Raw genomic sequence first — 20,311 nt, forward strand, 5'->3', positions numbered from 1 at the left:
TAGATGCCAACCCAACCCATCATCCTCCCATTCCCTAGGACACTCACCAGACCCATTTCCCCCCCGATCCCTGACACTAACCCCACCCATCCCTGACCCATTGATGGGGCTGATCTGTGGGAGGAGGTTCTTGTGGCATCTGTTGGTGAGACTGATATGGGGGCAAGATCCCCATGGTGTCTATTGGAGAGGCTGATCATGGTGGTGGTGGGTCTCTGGACCCCCACCTTGTCCATTAGGCTGATTGCTAGGATGTCCCTTTGATGCCTGTCACTGAAGCCCAAGGCAGGGTTGCATCCCTGTCCAGCAGGCCAATCCTGGGCTGTCACAGAGACATAATAACCTAATAATGGCCATATTCGTGGAGACCAATGGTTCATCTAGCCCAGTATCCTCTCTGCGGACAGTGGGCAATGCCATGTGCTTCAGAGGGAATGAACAGAACGGGGCAATTAACAGTGATCCATATCCTGTCGTCCACTCCCAGCTTCTGGCAGTCAGAGGTTTAGGGACACCCAGAGCATGGGACTGCATCCCTGACCACCCTGGCTAATAGCCATTGATGGACCTATACTCCATGAACTTATCTAATTCTTTTTTGAACCCAGTTATACTTTTGGCCTTCACATCCCCTGGCAAGGAGTTCCACAGGTTGACTATGCGTTGTGTGAAGAAATACTTCCTTTTGTTTGTTTTAAACCTGCTGCCTATTAATTTCATCGCGTGACCATTGGTTCTTGTGTTATGTGCAGGGGTCAATAACACTTCCTTGTTCATTTTCTCCATACCATTTGTGATTTTTATAGACCTATGTCATATTCCTCTTTAGTTGCCACTTTTCCAAGCTGAAAAGTCCAAGTCTTTTTATTCTCTCCTCATACAGAAGCTGTTCCATACCCCTAATAATTTCTGTTGCCCTTTTCTGTACCTTTTTCAGTTCTAGTACATCTTTTTTGAGATGTGGTGTCCAGATCTGCACGCAGTATTTAAAGTGAGGGTACCAGAGATTTATAGAGTGGCATTATGATATTTTCTGTTTTATTGTCTATCCCTTTCCTGACAGAGGCTGCTCTTGGCCCGTCCCTACCAGCTGCTGCTCTCGCCCTGATATTGGGGCACCCATTGAGGCTGAGAGACAGCCTGTGTCAGTGTGCCTCGGGGTAGAAGTCACTGCAGGGGATGGATGTGAGCAATGAGTGTGGCACAGGGCTGCCAAGCACACACGTCACACTTCCATTGGCACTGAATCCACGGACATCCTCATTCCCAATGCACCGTGCCCTGAGGAGTAGCTGAGTGGGGGTGGAGGTTCTCATTACTGAGCGTCATGGCACCTCCCTCTCCATTCCCAGAGCTGAGCTCCATGGTGAGTGGCTGGAGTGTGTGACCGACATGGTGATGCTGTGTAACAATATCACAACACGGAGGCCAAGTGTACACTACCATTTCCTGCAGTATAACTGACGTCACTCAGGGGTGTGAATACCCCCTCCCCCAGCAACGTACATTACACTGACCTAAGCACCGATGAGAGTTTCTCCCACAACATAACTATTGCTTCTCTCGGAGGTGGAGTTATGCCTGTTGGCATAGAGTGTCTTCACCAGACGCACTACAGCAGTGCAGCTGTGCCCTGCAGCGCTTCTAGTGTAGACCAGCCGTGAGCTGTGATAAGCTGATGACCAGTGTTTGTTACCTGGTTGCTGAGGTGTGGGTGTGTATTACACTCCCGGGTCAGAGTGTGTTGTTCTAGCCAAGTGGTTCTCAAACTTTTGTACTGGTGATCCCTTTCACGTAGCAAGCCTCTGAGTGCAACCCCCCTTATAAATTAAAACACTTTTTTATATATCTAACACCATTATATATGCTGGAGGCAAAGCGGGATTTGGGGTGGAGGCCAACAGCTCATGACCCCCCATGTAATAACATCACGACCCCCTGAGGGGTCCAGAACCCCTGTTCTAGCCAAACTGGGATCTGCGGGAAAAACAAGCAGGGGGAAAAAATCAATGGCTCTAGCTAAGCACCTTCCTGGAAAACATTGGCTGGACAATTACAGGCGATGGCATATTCCCAGCCCCAGGCAGAAGTGACATAGCTGCTTTGCCAGACTGAGAACCAACTGATCAAAGGGCTATAAACAGTTAAAATTCCCGCTCTGGAAAGAGGTCAGGTGTCAGCTGTCAGGGGACAGGCTGGCACAGACAAGCTCTCAAGAAGGAGCCTGAAGCAGTTGGGCCTTCTGCAGAGCCAGGACATGGTAAGTATTAGGGGGAGGCAGGCATGCCTCTTTGGCTGCCTGTCTCACTGGGGACTCGGAGCCAGAGTTGGGCACTGAACCTGAGTCAGGCCTGCTGACCTAATCAGGGCTAGCACCAGGGCACTGCAGGCCAGGGCCTGGCAAGGTTGGCTGATTTGCTCCTTGTGGTTGATCCATTCTTAGGTCCCACCTGGAAACACCTTGCTCTGGAAATGGGGTAATGGTGAATGGATGAGCCAAGCTATCAGCCTTGGTGGGTGGCCATGGGTTTTTCCCCACAGCGAGGGAGTGCTGTGGGGCTGAGGAGAGGAAGCAGGGAGGCAGTAAGCCCGTGCAAAGCCCCTCATGCACACAGTCCTCTCCCTGACTCCAAGGACCCCGTGGACGCAACCCATGGGGAAGAATCCAGCCGGCACAGCATCCGGGTTTTCACACTTTTATTGTAAAGCTTTGGGAAGGGCTAATTACAATGGAGTTTGTCATCTGACAGCTCAGCAAACAAACAGAAGGGGAGAGAACAGAAAGGGGCTCACAAAGGTGTCATGCTCACTGCTCTGAACAGAAAGAATTACAAGGGAATCAATTGTGCTCACAGTGCCTGGGAAAAACCAAACCCAAGGCCCAAAGCCTTCCCTGCACAGGGAAATGCATCACACATTGAGAGCAATACAACCTTAGCAAGAGGCGCTGCCTTAGACATAGGTCACCATCTGAAAAATAGCTGGGTACTTTCCTCTGATATAGGATTTCTCCTTTAGAAAAGCTACACCTGCATGTACATAAAACTGTACAAAAAACAAGGCATCACAAGCAAGGAAATGAAATCTCGTATAAATAGAACCAACACTGAAGAGCTACAATGGGGTCGCTTGGATCCTTCCCGCACAGCCCGACTGCTCCCTGGCTCCCACCTTTGGTTTTACCCCCTGGCTTGTCCTAGTGCAGTGTTAAATACAGTGAACGCCCCTCCCTCCCCGAGGGGCACCTGTAACTTCCCACCCCCCTTCACTGTGCTTGTCTAGACTGGAGCCTGTGGAGTGCCTTCTCTCCCCCATGTGCAGAGGCTTTATCCTTCTGGCTTATCTTTGTGCAAATGAGCTTCTCCCTGCCAGCACCAGCACCCTCTCCCCATAGCAAATCCCCAGCACCACCTCCGCCCTCACCCCTGGGCTGATCCCAGCACCAGCTCCACCCTCATCCTGGGGGCTGATCCCAGAACCCCTCCCCCCAGGCCAATCCCAGCACAACCTCCACCCTAATCCTGGGGCTGACCCCAGAACCCCTCCCCGCATGGCCAAGCACCAGCACCATCTCCACTCTTCCCTCCGGGGCTGATCCCCAGCACCACCTACACATTCACCCTCGGCAGATGCCAGCACCACCTCAGCCCTCCCATGTGGGCTGATCCCAGCACCCCTCCCCACTGGGCTGATCCCAGCACCACATCTGCCCTCCCCCCTCAGGCAGATTCCCCCCTCAGTCCCAAACCAAAAGGACTGAGAAGCACAGATGGCCATGTATTCGGGTTGAGTGAGCTGCTGTGCTGCCTCAGGCAGCTCCTGAACCAAACCAAAGGGCTGTGAGCCTCAGGGTTCCCTTAGTGACCCAAGCAGCAAGTAAGGGGGCGATCCTGCAGACCAGGCCATGGGGAGAGCCAGGGCCCATTCTTTCCCTCTTGGAAGTAGTGACCCTCATCTGCGTAGGTCATGTAGCTCTTCTGGGGAGCCCGCCCCAGAGGGATGCTGCCCCAGACCCGAGCCTGGGTGCAGGGAATGAGCATCTGAGCTGGCAGAGGAATCAAGGATCCTGGCCTAGGTGGCCAAATTGCACATTCTGCCCAGTTAGGCCCTGAAACTAGAACTACAATAAAAACATATTCAGGAAAGTGACGTGCTCAGGCAGCCAGGCCAGGGGGAGCACGGGCCCCATAGCACTGCCAGCAGAGCAGAACAGGTATGCCTGGATGGACACCCACCTGGAGGCCATGTCCACCACAGAGACCCATTGGATCAGTGCCCTCCAAGCAGGGGAGCGGTGACAGGAGAGGTGGGAAGGAGGGTCCTGATTCCCCTAAGCGGCACCTCTAGATGTATGAACTGCGGTGGCACAGTCCCCCATCACATCACCCGGGAGAGGGTGACACAAGAACAGTGCGCTGGGGGAGCGGGCAGGGTAGGGCAGCTAGGAGCCTTGCTTTCTGCGGCCCTTCTGAAGGCCTTGTCAGCTCTGTGCCTTTTTGGCCTTGAGCTCCTTGGGCAGACCTGGTTCAGCTTCTGTCCATCAGGCCACACGGCCCTGAGGAAGCTACACCATAAGGCTGGCCATATCCCATCACCACTGCCAGAGCAAAGGGTCAGGAGCTACTCAGCAAGGGACTCGCTGAACACCAGGAGGCAAGGCAGGGCAAGTGCCATTGCCCCGAACCCCCCAAGACTCAGTGCAGGGATTTCAGGCCTCTGGGCCTGATGGGATGGGGCTGCAATGCCCTCTCCCTGCAGGAAGCACCCAGTGCTGAACAAGTCCTGCAGAACCACCCACAGGCACCAGAGAGGAAAGGCTGCCCAGTCAGCAGACACACAACGTCCCCACCACATCCCCCTATGTTCAAAGGCCAAGCATGGACCAAAGATAGGAAAGGGGATGTTATCCTGAAGCTGCCATTGGCCTCACTCCCCAAGGAAGAGCTGAGCGATGAAGAGTGCTGAGGAGATAGGAAGGGAAGAATAATGGTGCATCTGATCCCCCTCCTAGCACCCCTACTGGGTGAGGAGAGGAAGGAAGGTAGCTTAGAGAGAATGAGGCATGAGTCACCCTCACCCTGCTCCAGGCGAGACAGCCCAGGTGTCTGGAGCAGGGGATCAGGCCAGAGCTGGAACAGTTGAGAATGGGACAGAAACCAAGTCATCAGAACAGCTCCAAGGCCTCCAAGAGATCAAGAGAGTTCAAGCAGAGCCAGGAGGAGCTCCTGTGTCCCACCAGGGTCACCCCTTTGATCCACACCCTGCTCAGGCTGGCCATGCCAAGGGCCATTCCTACGGGCACCTGCTCAAGCTGACGCCACCCATCCTTCCTCTCTACCCTGCACAGTGTCTCCCTGGATTTGGTACCCTGTGAAGGGGAGCTCAGATGCTGTTGGCACCTGGCACGGCATTAGGGTGCCACCCCAGGGAGACTGGATGACCTTTGACACTGGAAGAGAATGCTGGAGCCCTTGAGAGTGGCTCTGTGGCCTAAGGGCAGTGGGACTCCAGCTCGCAGGGGCCAGTGGCCCCTGGTGTGACCCTGAGACAAAGCTCCTCCTCACAAAGGCAAATGGTGGCTTACAGGCGGACAGGTCAAAGGTCAAGTTCATGGCACAGATGGCCCCATGGGAGTTCCCTGCACTACAGCAGGCATAAGGGGATGGGGTGAGGCCCAATGGCCTGTGCCTCCCTTCTCTCCAGCAGAGCTAGAGCCAAGTATATCTGCAGCCAGAGATATAGTTATCAAACCAGGGCTCCCCAGGCCTGCTCCTGGCTCCTTCAGCTTTGCCATCCACTGGTACACAGCCAAAAGGGACCCCTCAGCATAGGCCCTTACCTCTGGCACTGAGCAGTCCCTGGGCACCCTGTAGCCAATGGGCACAGTGACAGCATTTGGCAAGTGGGCCAGGATGTAAAACCAGAAAGCCTCCAGCCCCACTGACAGGCCCCTGCCCCTCTCCTCCCACTCCCAGCTATTGTTTGAGGAACCAATCACATCTTTATTTACAATATGGAACAGGAGTGCGAACTGGAAGCTGTGCTCCCCTGTGCTCTTCCATGCACCAAACCATTCAACACTGGAACTTGCTCCCTGTGGTTTGTTTTGTTGAAATGTCTTTTGTTTCAAGGACAATAAAAGTTTCAATCAGGCAGGATTTGAATGTCATTCCTAAGATTCATATTTACAGGAGTCTACAGTAAAGCAACAGGCAGCTTGCTCCCTGTGCATGGAAACACCCCTCTGTCCTGTGCCCCAGGAACTCCACCAGCTCTGCATGGACCTTTGGTACCTAAGCCCTTCACCCCAGCCGTGTCCTCTGCACTCGGAGCCTGCCCAGCCCTCCCTGACACAGCAGTTCAGAGATGCACCCTCAAGTGCTTGGAAATTCCTTAGGTTTCAGACACCCACCCTGCCCCAAGACAACGAGTTAAAAAGGCCCTCCTCTCCCTTGCCCTGCCCTGTGTCTTCAGAGGCCAGTTGGGGCGTCTCACCCGGAGGGGGGTTGAAACTGGGAACGACCTGGAGAACCGGCTGCAGGAGCGATAAAGCATTAAAGTTTCAAATGTTCCTCTGGACACTGGCCTCAGAAGTGTCTGCTCCTCACCCCTTGGGCCCAGCCTCACAGGTAGATCTCCCTCTTAGTGGTTTGAGACGAGGGGGTAGTGGCTGGCTGGAAGTCCGAGGTCTGGGTGAGAGGAATTTCCTCCATAGGGGAGTCCTTGCAGGGCTCATGGCTACTGTTGGAGAAGGCACTGTATGTGGGGAGCAGGCGGAGGTTGGCCATTTTGGTGCTGCGCTCTTCCGAAAGTCTGGGGCTGCCGTTCCCAACTTGCTCTTGACTCCCCCGTTCTTGGTAAGGCACAAAAGTGGAGAGCTTCAGGGCATTCTTGGGCCTGCGGTTAGGGGAGGACTGGCCAGGCATCCAGCAGGTGTCGGAGTGGCCAAACTCCGTGCATTCCCGGGTGCAGGTCCCAGTCATGGCAACGTCAGGCAGAGGCCGGAGATCTGTAGAGAAGAGAAGTAAGAGCGGCATTAACCCCACGTGCACAAGCCCCACAGCATGGGAGACGCTGCTGGATCTGGATCTCAGGGCACCGCACAGGCCTGACCCCCCAGGGCTAAGCACCTGGCACTCTGGGGGACATTTTGCTGACAGGCTTCCTGCTGTGGGCTCTCAGCTGGTGGCAGGGGCGAAAGGGACTCTAGAAGGTGCTCAGTAAACATGTCCCATCTCTGTCACCCTGGCCCAGGCCAGAGAGAAGGACTCCAGTACACGAGCCCCAAGAGGCTGGCATGGGCCAAGTGTCACAAATTGCCCCGTTCCTGGGAGGCAGGGGAAACCTACGGCCCAGCTTGGCCCATGGCCACTAAAAGGCATGGTGGAGCTGGTCCTACAACTCGGGACTCGTGATTCCAGCTCCCATGTTCAAACTCACTGCTGCAGCAGCCCTGGGGTCGAGGCCCTTTTGGGCTCAGCACAGGCCCTGTTGCAAGTGTGCCTCTTAGACCCAGGCAGACACAGCCATTGACCCAGTGCATCTGGCATTCACCTGCCTCCATGCTGCTACAGGGAATCCCCCACTCAACAGTGATGATATCGCAGAATGCTGGGAGGGAGATGAAAATAACAAACCAAAGGAGAGAAAAACTAGGACGCCAAATACCACCCCACCCCAGGCACAGTTAGGCATTGCTGGGTACCAGCCACTCCCCCCCGAGCACAGCCAGGCGTTGCTGGGTACCAGCCACTCCTCCCCGAGCACAGCCAGGAATTGCTGGGTACCAGCCACTCCTCCCCGAGCACAGCCAGGCATCCCTGGGGACCAGCCATTTCCCCGACGCAGGCACCAGCCAGGAATCACTGGACACCAGCCACTCCCCACCCTGGGCACAGCCAGGCCTACCTGGATATCAGACAAACCTGCAACTAGGAAATGGTCACTCCCCCCAACCCAGGCACCAGCCAGGCACCCCTGAGCACCAGCCACTCCCACACCCTGGGCACAGCCAGGCACCCCTGAGCACCAGCCACTCCCCCACCCTGGGCACAGCCAGGCATCTCCTGGGCACCCGGCACCACTCCACCCCAAACAGAGCGAGGCACCCCCAGTTATCAGCCATTCTTCCACTCTACACACAGCCAGGCAACCCCTGGGCATCAGACACTCCCTCACACAGGGCACAGCATGGTATACATGAGTACCCACACACCCACAACACAGACAGACATCCCTCAGGCCACCCACTGCCCCACTCTGGGCAGCAACCACTCCTCCACCATAGGCACAGCCAGGCATCCCTGAGCACCAAACACTCTCCCACTCCATTCACAGGGATTCCTGGGCATCAGCCACTTCCACAAATGAGGCAAAGCCAGACATGCCTGGGAACCAGGTCCTAGGTGCCCCTGGGCACCACTGCCCCACAAGCCAGGGTCCCTGCGCACCAATCACTGCTTCAGACCAGACACAGCCAGGCAACCCTGAGCAGCAGCCACTCCCCCATGCTGGATACATCCAGGCAACCCTGGGTGGCAACCACTCTCCAACGGTGGGCACAGCCAGGCATCCTCACTTAACAGCCACACCCTGGACACAGCTAAGCATCCCTGGGCACCAGCCACTCACCAGCCAGGCATTTCCGGGGCAACTCCAATCCCTACCCCCAGACACAGCCAGGCAACCCTGGGAACAAGTCCTCCTCCATGCTGGGCATAGTTAGGAATCTTTGGGCATCGGACACTCCCCCATCCTAGGCACAGTGACGCATCTCTGGGCATAAGCCATTCCCTCAGCCCAGACACAGCTAGGTATCTCTAGGCACCAGCCACTCCCTCATCTTGGGCACCACTAGGCATCTCTGGCCACCAGCCACTCTCCCTACTGAGGCACAGCCAGCCACCCCTAGGCATCGGCCACTCCCCTATTCCAGGCACAGCCAGGCATTGTTGGGGACCAGTCATTGCTCTGCACCAGGCACAAGCAGGCTGTACTAAGTACCAGCTGCTCTTCTGCCCCTGGGACAGCCAAGTAATTGGAGTACCAGTCACAGACATCCCCCCACCCCACTCACCACCCTCCCAGATGGACACACACATACCAGGGCCTCCTTGCTGTACACACACAACAGCATCAGCCAAAGGACTCACCTTGAGAGATCCAGCCAGGTGCTGGGACCCAAGGGAGGCTGCTTCGGCCTCTTTTATTTTTGTGCTGCAGGGATCACACAATACCACACACACCACTCCCTTCTGCCTCTCTGTCACTCTTACCCACAAACACTATACCACACATGCAACACCTGTCTCTCTCTCTCACACACACACACACAGTGCAACACACACATACACACAGTGCCACACACAGGGCCGGCTTTAGGCCTATTCCACCAATTCCCCCGAATCGGGCCCCGCGCCTAAGAGGGCTCCGCGCCCAGTGAGAATCCCTTCCCTGGCTACAGGCACCTTTTTAATTTTTACTCACCTGGAGGCGCTCCGGGTCTTTGGTGGCACTTAGGTGGCGGGTCCTTCGCTCGGTCTGGGTCTTCGGCGGCGGGTCCTTCAGTGCCGCCAAAGACCTGGAGCGAGTGAAGAACCCATCGCCGAAGTGCTGCCGAAGACTCAGAGCACTGTCCAGTGAGTACAAGCCCGACATGTTTTATACATGTGGGGTTTTTTTGTTTTTTTTTTAGTCATCCCTGCCGTGGCCCTCGAAACTGTTTGAATTCGGCCCCGCACTGCCTAAAGCCGGCCCTGGCCACACACTACTCCCTTTTGCCTTTCTGTCACAATCACCCCCACACACTATACCACACACGCAACACCCCCCCACACACATACACACAATACCGCACACACTACTCCCTTCTACCTGTCGCCCTCACCCACACTATACCACGCATGCAACATCCCTCTCTCTCTCTATCACACACACACTTACACACAATGCCACACACAATGTCAGCAGCCTTTCAGAAGTGGTGTGCCGAGTCTTCATTTAATCACTCTAATTTAAGATTTTGCGTGCCAATAACACATTTTAACGTTTTTAGAAGGTCTCTTTCTATAAGTCTATAATATATAACTAAACTATTGTTGTATGTAAAGTAAATAAGGTTTTAAAAATGTTTAAGAAGCTTCATTTAAAATTAAATTAAAATGCAGAGCCCCCTGGACCGGTGGCCAGGACCCGGGCAATGTGAGTGCCACTGAAAATCAGCTTGTGTGCCCCTTCGGCACACGTACCATAGGTTGCCTACCCCGCACTATTCCCTTCTGCCTCTCTGTCACCCCTATACACTATACCACACACGGAACACCTTCCTCTCTCTAGCACACATACACACAATGTCACTCACACTACTCTCTTCTGCCTCTCTGTCACCCTCACACACACACACTATACCACACACACAACACCCCTCTCTCTCTCCCACGCACACATGCACACAATGCCACAAAAGTATTCTCTTTTGCCTCCAAAGAGAAACTGCTGAACTTGAATTAATATGCAAACTAGATACAATTAACTGTGGCCTAAACAGAGACTGCGAATGGTTGGGTCATTACACTAATTGAATCTATTTCCCTATGTTAAGTTCTCCTCATACCTTCTATGGGCCATCTTAATTATCACTTCAAAAAGTTTTTTTTTCCTCCTGCTGACGATAGCTCATCTCAATTGATTAGACTCTTCCTGTTGGTATGCATACTTCCACCTTTTCATGTTCTCTGTATGTATAAATATCTCCTGTCTGTGTGTTCCATTCTATGCATCCGAAGAAGTGAGCTGCAGCTCACGAAAGCTCATGCTAAAATAAATTTGTTAGTCTTTAAGGTGCCACACGTACTCCTGTTCTTTTTGCCTCTCTGTCACCCACGCACACTATATCACACAGAGAACACCAACTCTCTCTCTCTCTCTCTCTCTCTCTCTCACACACACATACACACATAATGCCATTCACACTACAACCTTCTGTCTCTCTGTCACTCTCACCCATCCACACCCCACACTCAACACCCTCTCTCTCTCACACCACACACATAAACACAATGCCACACACACTACTCCCTTCTGCTTCTCTGTCACCCTCACACACACATACACACACTATACCATGCACATAACACCTCTCTCTCTCACTCTCTCTCTATCTCTCTCTCACACACACAATGCCACACACACTATTCTCTTAAGCCTTTGTCACTCTCACCCACATACACTATACCACACATGCAACCCCCCCCGCACACACAATGCCCCCTCACAAGTTCTTTATGCCTTTCTGTCACTCTCACCCATACCAATACCACACCCACAAAACCTCCCTCTCTCTGTCTCTCTCACACACACACACACCCCTACACATACACAAGGTGCCCCACATCCACTACTCCCTTCTGCCTCTCTGTCACCCGCACCCGCACCCACACACATAAAACCACATACAGAACACCCCTCTCTCTCTTGCACACACACACATACACACAATACATGTACTACTCCATTCTGCCTATCACCCTCACATACTATACCACACACACACAACATCCTTCTGTCCCATACACACAATACCAAATGCACCACACATCCCCACACACTATACCACATGCAACACACCCCTCTCTCACTCACATACACACTTACACATAATACCACACACACTACTTCCTTCTGCCTCTCTGTCACCCTCACCCACACACTTTGTCACACACACTATATCCTGTCTCATACACACGCACATACACACAGTACCATGTACACTACACCCCCACATACAAAATACCATGCATACTACACCTCTGACAAACACACTATACCACCCCCCCACATACAATACCACAAACATTACACACACGCACACACTCTCTCTCTCTCTCTCTCTCTCTCTCTCTCTCTCTCTCTCTCACACACACACACACACACACACTATTCAACATACACTACTCCTCTGCGCACACAATACCACACACACTATACTCCTATGCACACAACATTCCTTTCTCTCTCACAAACACACTACATCCTCCACACACAATACACATCCACATTATACATCTCTCACATACACTGTACTATTGAGAATACACCCCCACACAATATACCACAAATATACTCCACATACTCAACACCACACACAATACACCTCAAAACATGTAGGATTCCCCTCAATATGCTACATTTCAGACACACAATACCCTTCCAGAGAGACACAATATACCACACACACAATACTGCCACCACACACAAATTCATCACACATACACAATTTTTCCAACATGTAAATACATGACAATACCAGATATACACATCAAATACTCAGACACAATATCCACACATATACACAATACTCTCCCCATCTCCTCCACAGACACCTTCTACCCCCACCAGAAATACTACACCGCACTAACAGTGTGTCCCCCGCCCCTCAGCCTCCCCCAATACGCTGGCTCCCAAGGACACACTGTACTGTACAAACACATGCACAGTGCTTCCCCACCCCGGAAACACAGTCTCTCTCTCTCTCTCTTACACACACACACACTACTCCCCCATACACACAGGCATACAATACCACAATTTGGGGGAGAAAGACCACCCAGCTGCCACATCACCAGCCCAGAGCCTGGAGTGTGACACAGCATCAGACATTGCTGCTACCCACAGAGGGTTCCCATGTCACTCCCACAGAGAATCCTTCTTCCCAGTGCTTTCCCCCAATGCCCCTCTCCAATAGCTCCCTTCCATTGCCCTGCTCCTTTTCCCACAGCTCTGAGTTCTTGGGCACAGTGACTCTTGAGTCTCCCTTGGCACCGGTTTCACGCAAGGCAGACTTCCTAGAAGTAAATACATAAATTCACCAAGCCAGGTTGCTGCAGAGCCAGGACTCAAAATCTGAGCTCAGTGAGTCAGGGGATTGGCCACACAGACGGGATGCTTGAGTCAGAGGTGAAAACTATGGGGCTAGGTGCTGCAGGTCAAACAGAAGGGGTTGGCGCTGGGAGTCAGAGTTAATGATCAACTGATGTTCTTGAAAATGTTGTTTTTCAAAAATAACCTATCAGCCACCACACTCCACACCTCCAGCTCCTGAAATAGCTGTGTCACCCCCACTGGTTACCCCCAGGTCCTGCAGTGACTGCCTCACCCCCAGTGCTTCCCACCCACTGCTCTGGCATCAGCTGTGCCATCCCCATAGTACCCCCACTCCCCTGGCTACTGCAGCGGCTGTATCATACCCACAAGTTCTCCCTCCCCCAGATCCTGTATAGGTTGTGTCACCCACCAGTGAGTCCCACCCGTGGGCCGGGAGGCTCCTCCCATGGCCCATCTCCTGGGGCACATTAGCTGCAACACCCTGGTGGAAGCCGTGCAGACATACCTCGGTTCAGAGCCCCATTCACAGCCTGTTCCGCTCAGGGGACTCTAATGAGGAGCAGAAAAAGGACGACAGGGTCACATCATTATAAAGCCCCCAGTCTACACACTCCCCACAGGACCCTGCCAGCCCCTCCAACCTGCATCAGCCCTCCCCTGCATCTCTGTCTTGCATCTTTCCCCCAGGCTTCCTCTGATACCTGCTGCCTTTACCAGCGCCTTGGATGCCACTGGCCCCACCCCAGGCTCCACCAGACTATCTGGCCAACACTGCCCAATGAGGTCTTCCTCTAACCTGCTCCTCCTAACCTGCTCCAGTTCCCCCAGGCCTCCACCGCCCCCTCTCTCAGCCTCTGCAGAACCCCAGCCAGTACCACCCACCTCCATCCTTCACTAGTCCCCTGTCTTTGCTAGTCCTTCCCCACCACTGACCATGCCAGCTCCCAGCCTCTGGATCTCTCTCTTTTCCCACCATTTTGTTTGTCATGCCATGTTTGTCTTCCTTCCACAAGATAGAAGCGACTTTGTCTGTACAAAGTGCAAGCTGATCTCCATCTTGGAAGAGAAGATTCAAGGTCTGGAGAAACGAATAACAACCCTGCGTTCCATAAAAGAAAATGAGGATTTCCTGGATAGACGTCAGGATCAGCTTCAGCGGACACAATGTTCTGAAGATTCAGAGCAGGCTACGCAGCGGGGACAGAAGGCCAGCGAGGATAATTGGTGGCATGTGACTTCCAGAAGGGGAAAGAGTACCAGAAACATCCATGTACCAGAAACACAGATGCAGGTGAGCAACCGTTTTCATGTTCTCTCCGCAGGTACTAGTGCAGAGAGTGGAGTGGATGATACACCTGAGGGAACAGAGCAGAAGGAGACTCCACTGATTGGAAGGCATGAGATGTACCGTCCTAGGCATGGGGGTTCCATGACCACCACGCCCAAGAGGAGGAGGAGGGTGGTGGTGGTCGGGGACTCTCTCCTCAGGGGGACTGAGTCATCTATCTGCCGCCCTGACCGGGAAAACCGAGAGGTGTGCTGCTTGCCAGGGGCTAGGATTCACGATGTGACGGAGAGACTGCCAAGACTCATCAAGTCCTCGGATCGCTACCCCTTCCTGCTTCTCCACGTGGGCACCAATGATACTGCCAAGAATGACCTTGAGCGTATCACTGCAGACTACGTGGCTCTGGGAAGAAGGATAAAGGAGTTTGAGGCGCAAGTGGTGTTCTCGTCTATCCTCCCTGTGGCAGGAAAAGACTAGGGTAGAGACCGTCGAATCGTGGAAATCAACGAATGGCTACGCAGATGGTGTCGGAGAGAAGGGTTTGGATTCTTTGACCATGGGATGGTCTTCCAAGAAGAAGGATTGCTAGGCAGAGACGGGCTCCACCTCACGAAGAGAGGGAAGAGCATCTTTGCAAGCAGGCTGGCTAACCTAGTGAGGAGGGCTTTAAACTAGGTTCACTGGGGGAAGGAGACCAAAGCCCCGAGGTAAGTGGGGAAGTGGGATACCGGGAGAAAGCACAAGCAGGAGACTGCAAGAGGGGAGGACTCCTGTCTCAGTCCGAGAAAGCGGGACAATCAGCGAGTTATCTTAAGTGCCTATACACAAATGCAATAAGCCTGGGGAACAAGCAGGGAGAACTAGAAGCCCTGGCACAGTCAAGGAATTATGATGTAATTGGAATAACAGAGACTTGGTGGGATAACTCACATGATTGGAGTACTGTCATGGATGGATATAAACTGTTCAGGAAGGATAGGCAGGGCAGAAAAGGTGGGGGAGTTGCGTTATATGTAAGAGAGCAGTATGACTGCTCAGAGCTCCAGTATGAAACTGCAGAAAAACCTGAGAGTCTCTGGATTAAATTTAGAAGTATGAACAACAAGGGTAATGTCATGATGGGAGTCTGCTACAGACCACCGGACCAGGGGGATGAGGTGGGCGAGGCTTTCTTCCAGCAACTAACAGAAGTTGCTAGATCACAGGCCCTGGTTCTCATGGGTGACTTTAATCACCCCGATATCTGCTGGGAGAGCAATACAGCGGTGCACAGACAATCCAGGAAGTTTCTGGAAAGTGTAGGGGACAATTTCCTGGTGCAAGTGCTGGAGGAACCAGCTAGGGGAAAAGCTCTTGACCTGCTGCTCACAAACAGGGAAGAAATAGTAGAGGAAGCAATAGTGGATGGGAACCTGGGAGGCAGTGACCATGAGATGGTCGAGTTCAGGATCCTGATACAAGGAAGAAAGGAGAGCAGTAGAACAGAGACCCTGGACTTCAGAAAAGCAGACTTCAACTCCCTCAGGGAACTGATGGGCAAGGTCCCCTGGGAGAATAACATGACGGGGAAAGGAGTCGAGGAAAGCTGGCTGTATTTTAAAGAAACCTTATTGAGGTTGCAGGAACAAACCATCCCGATGTGTAGGAAGAAAGGTAAATACGGCAGGCGACCAGCTTGGCTCAACAGTGAAATCCTTGCTTGTCTTAAACACAAAAAAACAGCTTATAAGAAGTGGAAGATTGGACAAATAACCAGGGAGGAGTATAAAAGTATTGCTCAGGCATGCAGGAGTGAAATTAGAAAGGACAAATCACACTTGGAGTTGCAGCTAGCTGGAGATGTTAGGAGTAACAAGAAGGGTTTCTTCAGGTATGTTAGCAACAAGAAGAAAGGCAAGGAAAGTGTGGGCCCCTTGCTGAATGAGGGAGGGAATCTAGTGACAGAGGATGTGGAGAAAGCTAGTGTACTCAATGCTTTTTTTGCCTCTGTCTTCACAGACAAGGTCAGCTCCCAGACAGCTGCACTCTGCAGCACGGTATGGGGAGGAGGTGACCAGCTCTCTGTGGGGAAAGAAGTAGTTTGGGACTATTTAGGAAAGCTGGACGAGCACAAGTCCATGGGGCCGGATGCGCTGCATCCGAGGGTGCTAAAGGTGTTGGCCAATGAGATTGCAGAGCCATTGGCCATTATCTTTGAAAAATCATGGCGATCGGGGGAGGTCCCGGACGACTGGAAAAAGGCTAATGTAGTGCCCATCTTTAAAAAAGGGAAGAAGGAAGATCCAGGGAACTACAGGCCAGTCAGTCTCACCTCAGTCCCTGGAAAAATCATGGAACAGGTCCTCAAGGAATCAATTCTGAACCACTTAAAGGAGGGGAAAGTGATCAGGAACAGTCAGCATGGATTCACCAAGGGCAAGTCATGCCTGACTAACCTAATTGCCTTCTATGAGGAGATAACCGGCTCTGTGGATGAGGGGAAAGCAGTGGATGTGCTAATTCTGGACTTTAGCGAAGCTTTTGATAGTCTCCCACAGTATTCTTGCCAGCAAGTTAAATAAGTATGGGCTGGATGAATGGACGGTAAGGTGGATAGAAAACTGGCTAGATGGTCGGGCTCAATGGGTAGTGATCAATGGTTCCATGTCTAGTTGGCAGCCGGTATCAAGTGGAGTGCCCCAAGGGTCGGTGCTGGGGCCGGTTTTATTCAATATCTTCATTAGCGATCTGGAGGATAGTGTGGACTGCACCCTTAGCAAGTTTGCAGATGACACTAAACTGGGAGGAGTGGTTGATACGCTGGAGGGTAGGGATAGGATACAGAGGAACCTAGACAAATTAGAGGATTGGGCCAAAAGAAATATGATGAGGTTCAACAAGGACAAGTGCAGAGTCCTGCACTTAGGACGGAAGAATCCCATGCACTGCTACAGACTAGGGACCGAATGGCTGGGCAGCAGTTCTGCAGAAAAGGACCTAGGGGTTATGGTGGACAAAAAGCTGAATATGAGTCAACAGTGTGCCCTTGTTGCCAAGAAGGCTAATGGCATTTTGGGTTGTATAAGTAGGGGCATTTCCAGCAGATCGAGGGATGTGATCATTCCCCTCTACTCAGCACTGGTGAGGCCTCATTTGGAGTAATGTGTCGAGTTTTGGGCCCCACACTACAAGAAGGATGTGGATAAATTGGAGAAAGTCCAGCGGAGGGCAACAAAAATGATTAGGGGGCTGGAGCACATGACTTATGAGGAGAGGCTGAGGGAACTGGGATTCTTTAGTCTGCAGAAGAGAAGAATGAGGGGGGATTTGATAGCTGCTTTCAACTACCTGAAAAGGGGTTCCAAAGAGGATGGATCTAGACTGTTCTCAGTGGTAGAAGATGACAGAACAAGGAGTAATGATCTCAAGTTGCAGAAGGGGAGGTTTAGGTTGGATATTAGGAAAAACTTTTTCACTAGTAGGGTGGTGAAGAACTGGAATGGGTTACCTAGGGAGGTGGTGGAATCTCCTTCCTTAGAGGTTTTTAAGGTCAGGCTTGACAAAGCCCTGGCTGGGATGATTTAGTTGGGTTTGGTCCTGCTTTGACCAGGGGGTTGGACTAGATGACCTCCTGAGGTCCCTTCCAACCCTGAGATTCTATGATTCTATGATTTATTCTTCACTCTCCAAAACTCCACTTTCTTTCTGCCATCCTCCATATTCAGGATCCTACCAAATTCACAGTCCATTTTGGTCAATTTCACAGTGTGACGGGGAAGAATGGCTGTGCCCTGGTACCACAGGGGTTAACCCTTCCTTCCTAGCAGAGGAAGCTATGCCCCAGAAGCTCTGCTGGCCATGGTCGAACTGGAGGACAGGTATAAAAACCTGCAGATCCCCCCACAGCAGATGACCTGGCTTTCATGGTAGGAAGTGACCAAGGGGAACTTTAGAGACAAACAGCGTTAGAGCTGTACTGACGCTCGGCGTGTTGCGGATGGATCCCTGCCGAGTGAGTGGCAAAGGGAGCTTGCCACTACCAGGGCCCTGGGTCGGGGTCTGTGGAGAGGGCGGGCCTGAGTCTTCCTACCACCTCACCCCTGAACCGTGAGGAATCCTAGAGACTCTGGCCCCTAGGCCGCGCTACTCTGCTTGTAAGAGGGGTCGTATGGACTCCGGCCGCTAGGCCATGCTATCCCGGTCGTAAGAGGGGTTGTATGGACTGCAGTCGCTAGGCCGCGCTACCCCGTTCACAAGCGGGGGTTGTATGGACTCTGGCCGCTAGGCTATGTTACCCCGTTCGTAACAGGGGCTTGTATGGACTCCGGCCAGTAGGCCGCGCTACCCCACTCGTAAGGGCAGGGTTGTAGAGACTCGGGCCACTAGACTGCGCTACCCCGCCAGACACGGGTGACAGTGGGGAGGACAGTCAAGAGGCCGTAACCGACCGCCCGTGGAGAGGTGGGCACAAGGACTCGAGAGTGGTGAGGCGCCGACACCCCATCCTACCCCTGCTATGAAGGGGTGCCACGGTGCCAGGCCTGCCACAACTGGTGGAGAATGCAGGCATCAATCAGGGCCTGAAACAAGGACCCAGATGCCCAAGATGGAACCTAAGAAACTTCTGAAATGGCTGCTGGAGAACCAACAGCAGCAGACGGCGCAACAGCAGCAGCAGCAAGCACAGTTGCTCCAGCAGTTAGCAGCACAACAGCAGTTGCAAGCGGCGCAGCAGCAAGAGCAACAGCAACAGCTGATTCGGGAGCTGACGGCCCAACAACAGGCCAACCAGGAGCAACTATTCCAGCAGATGGCAATGCTGCTAGGACAGGCACCAAGTCCTCCCTTAGGCGCGGTAGGGGGCGGCGCCGGTGATGGGCTCGGAGGACTACCAGTGCGCCTAACAAAGATGGGGCTGGGGGATGATCCTGAGGCCTTTCTGGTGACTTCTGAGCGAGTTGCAACTGCCGTACAATGCCCCCCCCCCACACACATTAGGCCACTATTCTAGCCCCCTACCTAACGGGCCCGGCATAAGCCGCTTATCGTAACCTCTATCCGCAGGACGCACTGGACTATTCTAAGGTCAAGGCTGCCGTCTTAGACCAAATGGGCATCAGCCCCGAAACTTACCGCCAGCCACTCCGCAGAGAATGGTACGCGCCGGGAGCCAGACCACGAGCCGTGGCCCAGCGAATCTGCGACCGCTGTTGGAGGTGGCTGGAACCAGAACAACGGACAAGTGTGCAAGTAGCCAAGGACGTGGCCCTAGAGCAGTTCCTGCAGGCCCTTCCCACCGGGGGGAAGCAGTGGGTGCAGAGATACCGCCCGAAGACCCTCGCGGAGGCAACTTCCCTAATGGAGGATTACTTGGCAGCAGAGGGAAAACAGAAGGCCAGCCCCAAAGGGGGGGACTCAGGTGGACGGGACCTAAACACGACCTGAGGGGCCTGTAAGGTGGAAGGGGGAGGCTCCCGTCAGCGTGCCCCACCATCAGAGACACCCACGACCTGTAGTACCAGGGACCCACCAGAGGCGAACCTTGTACAGAGCCAAGACGACACGCCGGGAAGGCAGAGCAGCCCCCGCCATACCCCAACCAAAGAAGGGAAGCGGGACTGGTGTTACGACTGCGGACAGATAGGGCACTTCCGGAAGGAGTGCCCATACACAGATTATAATTATGGGCAGGTTTGGGCCGCTGGTCATCGGGCCCAAACATGGGAGCCGGGGAAGATCGTCATACCAGTAAGTGTGGATGGGAAGTCTACCCGGGCCTTGGTGGACTCAGGATGTAGCCAGTCAGTCATAGGGGCAGGGCTGGTAGAGCCCACCAGCCCACCCCGGTGCTCTCATTCACCTGCAGTGTATCCACAGGGATGTGAAGCCCTACCCCACCGTCTGGGTGCAGCTCGAGGCTGCTCAACACAGAGGGCAGTGTCTAGTTGGGGTGGCCCCGAAGTTGGCGTACCCAGTGATCCTGAGACACGACTGTCCAGGCTTCGTTGACCTCCTGCGAGAGTGGGGTACTCGGCCTGGGGGTAAAAGTGGGGGGCGGGCCAGAAGGCCTGGATTACTAGGCCAACCAGCATTGGACGACCCCCTGGAGGGGCCCTCGGAGAATCCTGAGGTAGAATAAGGGAGTCAAACCCCTACCGAGGC

At 53.4% G+C, this 20,311-nt stretch overlaps 1 protein-coding gene across 4 annotated transcripts in view; it reads right to left on the minus strand.

Moving 5' to 3' along the window:
* Positions 1 to 2,680: 2,680 nt before the first annotated feature.
* Positions 2,681 to 20,311, minus strand: part of PCDH1 (protocadherin 1) — a 150,957-nt gene continuing 133,326 nt past the window's right edge. For 3 of the 4 annotated variants that reach the window (XM_045026407.1, XM_045026406.1, XM_045026408.1), the window contains exon 5: positions 2,681 to 7,009. In XM_045026407.1, coding sequence (XP_044882342.1) covers positions 6,624 to 7,009 — 386 coding nt within the window. In that variant the 3' untranslated portion in view covers positions 2,681 to 6,623. Of the gene's footprint in view, positions 7,010 to 13,387; positions 13,432 to 20,311 lie in introns of all 4 variants that reach the window. The other variant, XM_045026410.1, reaches the window with a different exon arrangement.

The sequence above is a fragment of the Mauremys mutica genome, chromosome 8 (genome assembly GCF_020497125.1).
Source record: "Mauremys mutica isolate MM-2020 ecotype Southern chromosome 8, ASM2049712v1, whole genome shotgun sequence".
Taxonomy (NCBI): domain Eukaryota; kingdom Metazoa; phylum Chordata; order Testudines; family Geoemydidae; genus Mauremys; species Mauremys mutica.